Source organism: Mesoplodon bidens (assembly GCF_964165515.1).
Source record: "Mesoplodon bidens genome assembly, chromosome: 18".
Taxonomy (NCBI): domain Eukaryota; kingdom Metazoa; phylum Chordata; class Mammalia; order Artiodactyla; family Ziphiidae; genus Mesoplodon; species Mesoplodon bidens.
The window spans coordinates 19,767,270-19,774,689 of record NC_138175.1 but is presented as its reverse complement, the minus strand read 5'-3'; the positions used below and the strand labels follow the sequence as shown (position 1 = coordinate 19,774,689).

Below are 7,420 nucleotides of genomic sequence, written 5' to 3'. Positions count from 1 at the left end.
GGTGCTGTCAGTGTGGGGAACTTGGATGGAGGTTGCGCGTGTCCTCAGGCGTCCCGAGCAAGTGTGAGCTGTGGATGTGCTCACCTGGGAGCCGCGGCTCAGCCGCCCAGGGCGCGCGTGTCGGGGCGCGGGAGTGAGCGGATGCGGGGCACTAGGGCTAGACCGACCGGACGTCTCCCGGGCGCGGCGGGTGGCGAGGCGGCTGCTCCTCGAGCAGCAACTTTGGGACTCGGTTCCGGCTTCTTCGAAAGCGGATCTGGCCTCGGGGGCGGGGCAGAGGGCGGGAGGTAGAGGTGGGGGCACCTGCCGGGCAGGGGGTGCGAGGAGAGAAGTAAAGGAAAGCCCCGCCCCTTCCCCGCCTCCGCTCCGCCCTCGCCCCCGCCCCCGGGGCTCTTTATAAACTCGGCCCGAGGGCTAACAGAGAAAGCGAGTATCTCTCCCGCCCCTGGCTGGTGTTCTGCACCACCCCGCGCCCTGGGCCCGAGTCCCAATCCCTGCTCTCCAACCCGGCCCCTGCCCCGCCCCGGCCCAGCCCGGCCCGGCCGCCATGGAGAGCTGGCCCTGGCCGTCGGGCGGCGCCTGGCTGCTTGTGGCGGCCCGTGCGCTGCTGCAGCTGCTGCGCGCGGACCTGCGTCTGGGCCGCCCGCTGCTGGCGGCGCTGGCGCTGCTGGCCGCGCTCGACTGGCTGTGCCAGCGCCTGCTGCCCCCGCTGGCCGCACTTGCCGTGTTGGCCGCCACCGGCTGGATCGTGTTGTCCCGCCTGGCGCGCCCGCAGCGCCTGCCCGTGGCGACTCGCGCGGTGCTCATCACCGGTGAGTGCGCGGGGCGCGGAGCGCGGGGATTCCAGGTTCGAGGGCGGGACCGGACACTCAGAGGGCTCCCCGTGGGCATGCCAAGGCAAGGCGGGACCCCTAGCCCAGGAGTGGGGGAGTCCCTCTCCCCTGGGTGCAGGGAACCAGCCAAGTAGGAAGAGCAGGGCACCTCCCCAAGTTCGGGTTAACTACCTGTGGCTTCGGGGAGTGCTGGAGGGAAAATGAGGCAGGGAGCGGGCAGGTGCGCAGGGGAAACTTGTAGCTAAGAAAGAAGGAGCCTTCTGGAGTTTGGGGTTTATGCTATGTCCCTGTCCAAGAGAGCAGTCTTCGGACAGAGGACACTGCTCTGAGGGACTTCAGAGGATGGTCACCCTTTGAACTCTGCCTAACATCCCCACGTGGGAGGTACCATCTCCTCTTCCCTGGGATTAGAGGAATAGGCTTAGATGAAGAGTTGGGACCCCCAATTGGCTGGGCTCCTTGGAGTCCAGAAAAGCTTGAGGTCATCATGAGGGACAGCTGGGCATTCAGCTGCCTCTCAGATCCCACCATCCAAGCCTAAATTGCTGAAGTAGCTGTCCGGAGTCTGCACCCAGCACGCCACCACCATTCCTCCTGGTCCTCTGTGCCCAGGAAGGAGGTGAGGTCTTGAAGAGCTGGGCTCAGGTGCCTCTGGTCACCTGGCTGAGCTCTCTTTGTGTGGAGCAAAGAATAAATCTGTCATCAGAAGGAGGGAAGGAGGAGCTGAGGCCCAGCCTGAAGTGGGGAGGGGGAGAAAGGCCAGTGGGCACTGGCTCCACTGTATGGGGGAGGGGCAGCCCGGTCTCTCCCCTAACCCCCATGGCTTTGGACAGGTGCTCAGCGCTCTGCCCTTGCATTGGGCCTAGGCTGGGGGCAGCCACTGGCTGACTGGCTTCTCAGAGACCTCAGTCTAGCAGGGGGCCCTGCATGATCAGATGGGGCTGGAAGAATTTCCCAGAGGAGGCCATCCTTGAGCTGGGCCTCAGAGGATGGGTGGAGATAGGTGAAGTGTGGAAGGTGTTTTGGATCAGACAAAGGGTGTGGGATAGAAGCTTGAGGCAGGAATGAGCATGGCCTGGGCAGGGGACAGTCAGTAACCAGTCTGGCTGCTGAGATGTGGTGGGATATGAGGTTGTTTCCTTGGAAGGGGCCTTGAATGCCTGGCAAGAAACCAGAATGTACTGAGGCAGGGTGAAGGTGGCATGAGGGTTTGGGCTTCAGTTAAGATGGTGGAGACAGAGATGGGAGAGACCTTAGTTCAGGGTGGAGTGTGAAGTTTCAAGGGACCCCAGTTTTAGTGGTTTAAGGAAGGAGAGATGACAGACCTCCTGGTATGAAGCAGGGAGCTTCTTCCCCCAGGGATGAGGCAGCTCCCCTCCTGCCTTCTAATTAATGAGTTATGTCAACAGGACCCAGGCCATCTGCAGATACTAGTGACCCAGGCAGTCTTTCCTGGGATCTCACCCCAGGCCTCTGTGCTGCCGCTGTTACGTCTCCTAGCCTCGAGCCTGAGAGTGAGGTGAGAGGAGGGATGCCTTTTGTGACTTGGGCTTCCCTCAGCTCTGGTTGCAAAGCCCCGTGAGGGAGGAGGGGAAGAAGACTGCCCAGTCCACCCCATGTAAGCATCAAGAGTAGGCCTCCAAGCTTCCCAATGCCCCCAAACCCTGGGATTTCCTCTCTCACCACAGACTGCAAGACAAGTAGGTGACCAGGTCCTGCCTCACCTGCTGGGAACGCTGTGTCTTGAGGCTGCCAGAGCTGCCACCCACCCCTCCCTGAGAACTGCTGGCCAAGGCTACTTGGGGAGCTCAGCCCTGGGGTCAGGGTTTGGGTTGAGTGGCTGGGTGCCTTGTGTGCACAGCTGTGCACTGCTGGGGTCTCATGGGAGTGAGCCCATTGTTGTTCATGGCTCGCTGCACGTAGGTTGGAGTTATGTGCAGGTATCCAAATGTGTGTGCAGGTGAGCAAGAGGGTAAGAAAGGCTTGGGTGACTGTGTTGGGACCGCAGAGCTGAGGTTCTGGAAGGCCTCAGTTTCCCTGTGAAGGGCCTGTCTGCTCTGGAAGGGAGCTTAGGCAAATGGGGACACACACACACACACACACACACACGGGCGCTCACTCCCCTCCCCCAGCCAGATTTGCCCAGGAAATACCCCTCAACTGGGGCTGGCTGGTGGGTCCCCAGCCACACAAAGCCCAGCTTGCAGACCCCTGCCTAGGTTTGTTCTCTGCCTTAACAGAGGGGACAGGGCTGAAATGGGAGGAACTGGTTGTGCAGAACCACCTTGCAGCTTCTGCTCAGCAAGACCACCATGGGGGCAGGCTCCAGAGAGCCTCCTCCCTCACTGCTCCCAGCCCTGGTTGGCCACCCGTGGAGCCGGATTGGAATGGGAACAATCAAGGAAGCAGGGGTTTATCAGGCCCACTGGCTGGCTCTGCCTGGTGGTTCATCTCTCTACATACCAAAGACGGGAAATCAGGCCTCCAAGAGTGGTAACTGACCTCAGGTCACACTTGGTGGGCGTGGGAAGGGATTCTAACGCAGATCTGTTCTTATCTTCATCCATCGTGCCCCTGTCCTGGGGGCAAGTGATCTGGGGCTCAGAGAATGCTCCAGTGTTGCCACTGATTGGAATTCCAAGGGTGGTGGTCAGGGGTGAAGTGCAGATGGACCTCCAACTTGCCTAGAGCCAGGAATAATAGTTGAGGGTGTTGAGGCTGGAAAGGAAGGTGGATCTCAGGTTGTACAGGGTCTGGATGATGGGAATAGAGGACTTCAGCTTCATGCTAAGGGCTGTGGGGAGCCTTGGAGAGGTTTTCAGCAGCAGAGGGATATTGTCATTTTTGGAAGGATCCCTCTGGCTGCTCAGGTAGAGAATGGATCCAAGGGGGCAAGAAGAAGCAGCAGCCTGGGGAAAGGCAGTGAGAGAGGGAGGCTGTGCAGTCATACTGCGCATGCGAGCTGAGGCCTGATACAGACCAGACAGAAGGACATCAGAGCTGGGACTGGGTCTCAGCTGGGACTGGCTGACCTGCAATAGAGTCCTGACCTTACTGTATGCTGGCTGAGTGACTTTGGGAAGCAACTTAGCGTTACTAGGACTCAGTTTCCTCATCTGTAAAGTGGGGATCATAAGCCACGTTTGATGGGGTACCTATGAGTCGTCAGGGAGATGACAGTTGTGAAAGAGTGGGTACTCAGGTGCTCAGCCAGAGGGGCAAAGCCTGTCAGAGATGGGCTTAGGAAAAGAAGGGAGGGCTGCGGACTGCTGCTACGGTGGGTGTCAGAGGCCTGGATCCCATCCAGACCGTGGTGACCCTGGGGTTTTCTCAGGCCGGACTGGGCCACAGTGGGAGTTCACTGGCTGTCCTTCCCTGGCCAGGCTGTGACTCTGGTTTTGGCAAGGCGACGGCCAAAAAGCTGGACGCGCTGGGCTTCACAGTGCTGGCCACCGTGTTGGATTTGAATAGCCCTGGTGCCCTAGAGCTGCGTGCCTGCTGTTCTCCTCGTTTAAAGCTGCTACAGATGGACCTGACCAAGCCAGCAGACATTAGCCGCGTGCTGGAGTTCACCAAGGCCCACACCGCCAGCACTGGTCAGTAGGCTCAGCTCCGCCAGGAAAGGGCGTGGCTGGGCAGGTGTGAGGGGGCAGGGATCGGAGGTCCGCTGCCGAGCTGACCCTCAGCTTCCCTCCTGGCTCCATGCTTTCAGGTCTGTGGGGCTTGGTCAACAATGCGGGTCAGAACAGCCTCGTGGCAGATGCGGAGCTGTCTCCAGTGTCCACGTTCCGCAGCTGCATGGAGGTGAACTTCTTCGGTACACTTGAGATGACCAAGGGCCTCTTGCCACTGCTGCGCCATTCCAGCGGTCGCATCGTGACCGTGAGCAGCCCAGCAGGTGAGGGTCCTCCCACACCGGAGCAGAAAAGGTGCCCCTGCAGGGCGGGGAGAGGTGCTGGAGCCCCTGGCCCAGGCTGAGGTGCCCACTCCCAATCCATCCCCAGGAGACATGCCATTTCCGTGCTTGGCTGCCTATGGGACCTCCAAAGCGGCTGTCGCGTTGCTCATGGACACGTTCAGTTGTGAACTTCTACCCTGGGGTGTCAAGGTCAGCGTCATCCAGCCTGCCTGCTTCAGAACAGGTAAGGTTCCGGGATTTGGGGCTGGGGCCTGTGTGGTGTAGTCGGGGAGAGGGGGAAGGTGGGGTGGGTGTGGTCTTCTCTGGAGTGGGGGTGGGTCTGAGGAATGGGCGTGGCTTTGGCTGGGGGCAGGTCTCAGGTTGTGAGTTAGACAGACCTGGGTCTGGCTTTGGCTTCCCTAACAGACCCCACTCTGACCTTGCCACCCCTTCCCCAGAGGCAGTGAAAGACATGGACCAGTGGGAGGAGCGCAAGCGGCAGCTGCTGGCCAACCTGCCCCGAGAGCTGCTGCAGGCCTATGGTGAGGACTACATCGAGCACTTGAACGGGCAGTTCCTGCATTGTCTGAGCCAAGCACTGCCAGACCTCAGCCCGGTTGTAGATGCCATCACCGATGCGCTGCTGGCGGCTCAACCACGCCGCCGCTATTACCCAGGCCATGGCCTGGGGCTCATGTACTTCATCCACTACTACCTGCCTGAGGGCCTGCGGCGCCGTTTCCTGCAGTCCTTCTTCATCAGTCCCTACGTGCCAAGAGCACTGCGGCCTGGCCAGCCCGGCCTTACCTCTGCCCGGGATGTAGCCCAGGACCCAGGCCCTAAACTGGGCCCTTCCCCCACTGTCCAATGAGCAGTTCGTGCACAGAACTGCTCCAGCAGAGGAGATCCCTTATGCCCTCGGTCCTCCCCTGGGCATTCTGACCCCCAGGTCTGCCCCAAAGCCTGGCCTCAAGGACCCCAATCCCACCCACTGCCAATGTCACAGGCCAGGCCTGGTGAGGCTAAGGCTTCCCAGTGAACCTCCGGGCCTCTCCTGCTTCATGAGCCCAAACAGACCCTCCTGGGCACAAGGCTCCACCATGCACCTTGGAGAACCCAGCTGGATGGGGAGTTCCGTGCAAGACTCAGCTGTAGCCTTTGACAGGATCCTGCAGACAGTGCCTCTGTAAACTGAGTGACTGGGAAGGTTGGGGACCCCCTCAGGATCATTTCTTGGCACCAGTGCCTCAGTGCTGCGATTTGAAGGGTGAATCCCACCGTTTCTTGACTGGCTCAAGAATTAGGGCCCTGACCACCCACCCCAAGCCCCCCAAGCCACAGGGAGGCTGCATATTCTACTTGCCTGATTGCCACTTTTTGAATAAAGACAAATTTTATTTCTCCTAGAATGGGGGAGATGCTATGTTTGCCTAAGTGACAGGCTGTGGCTGTGAAACAGACTGGGCACCGCCTGGGGGCCGAGGCTTTGGGCACAGACTCTGGTTTACACCCAACCCCCCTTCAACAACCTTGGGCAGATCATTTATCCATAGGTTTCCTCATAGTGAAATGGGGGTAATGACCCCAGCCCAGGGAGTTCTGGGGCTCAATGAAACAAAGAGGGAGGCCTGGGCGCCCTCTAGAGTCAGGAGCCAGCACCACAGGCCTGTCAGAGCCTCCAGCAGAGGAAGGGGCTAATCCTCCACTGACTTTCCCCACCCTGAGGAATCTGGCTGCACAAGGATAGGGCCCAGCCTAGGGCTGCCGCCCGAGGAAGGAAGGTAGAAGGCTTAGGTGAGGGTGGGCTCAGCAAGGGTGGGGCCCGAGGGGAGTTGGGGATCTGGGAGAGGGACTAGGGCCCAAAGGAGACAGAAGACAGCTGGGCTTAGAGAGGGCAGTTTTTATTGTCTCAGAGGGGCAGAGCTACTTCCCCTATTCCCCAAGGACACGCACGCTCTATCCTGCCCCTGCGCCATGGCTCTGGGGGACCCGCTGAGGAAAAAGGAGGTTCACGCTGCCCCCAGGGGTTCTCAGGTTAGGGAGGAACACAAAAGTGACCACATGCTTCTCAGACATGTCAGCGACTGTAAACATAGGGCTGAGGGGGCCTCCTTGCTCTGGAGGTGGGGGGCTTGGTCCATCCTTGGTGGGGGGAGCAGGTGCCCAGCCCCTTTTCAGGCCCAAGAGCAGTCTCAGAGAGGGTCAGGGAAGCTGGGCAGCCACTAGGACAGTGTGCTACCCCCCAGAGCACGCAGGTGAGCCGTGAGCTTTGTCACAGCACACGCAGACACACAGGCGCACACACACACTTGTGGGGAGCCTTGGGCCAGGGTGCTAGAAGATGGGGATGTAGTTGTCGATCTTGGCTCGGTGGCGCTGGGCGATGCACTCCGCGATCCATACAATGTTGCGACACTCCTGCTCCTTGAGCTTCACAAAGGCGTAGAAAACACCAAAGTGGAACTGGTTCAGGAAGGCCAACTTGTTCAGTTTCACCTGCAGACCCAGGCAGGAGTGGTGTGCAGGTGGCCATGACCAGAGTCAGGCCTAAGCCACCAACCCCTCCCTAGGATGGGCAGGGCCAGCACTCACCTCGTGCTCGAAGAATCGGTCCTCCAGGGTCTTGTCTCCAGGGTTGCTGCCCGCACCCTCGAAGAGCAGCTTGTACTCCTGGCCCAGGGGAGCAGGG

The 7,420-nt window shown here is 60.1% G+C and overlaps 2 protein-coding genes across 2 annotated transcripts in view; one reads left to right on the top strand and one right to left on the bottom strand.

The window, feature by feature from the left end:
- The first annotated feature begins 418 nt into the window (after nt 1-418).
- On the top strand, nt 419-6,518 carry HSD11B2 (hydroxysteroid 11-beta dehydrogenase 2). Its single transcript, XM_081215785.1, has 5 exons — nt 419-812; nt 4,217-4,429; nt 4,546-4,731; nt 4,838-4,975; nt 5,190-6,518. Exons 1-5 carry the CDS (start codon nt 548-550, stop codon nt 5,600-5,602), a joined length of 1,215 nt encoding a protein of 404 aa, XP_081071911.1. The 5' UTR covers nt 419-547; the 3' UTR covers nt 5,603-6,518.
- Nucleotides 6,519-6,616: 98 nt separating this feature from the next.
- ATP6V0D1 (ATPase H+ transporting V0 subunit d1) overlaps nt 6,617-7,420 on the bottom strand; it is a 38,423-nt gene continuing 37,619 nt past the window's right edge. The window contains exons 7-8 of the mRNA XM_081215786.1: nt 7,324-7,401; nt 6,617-7,227 (exon numbers count right to left, since the gene is read on the bottom strand). Of these exons, the coding sequence (XP_081071912.1) occupies nt 7,066-7,227; nt 7,324-7,401 (240 nt within the window). The 3' untranslated portion in view covers nt 6,617-7,065. The remainder of the gene's footprint in view (nt 7,228-7,323; nt 7,402-7,420) is intronic.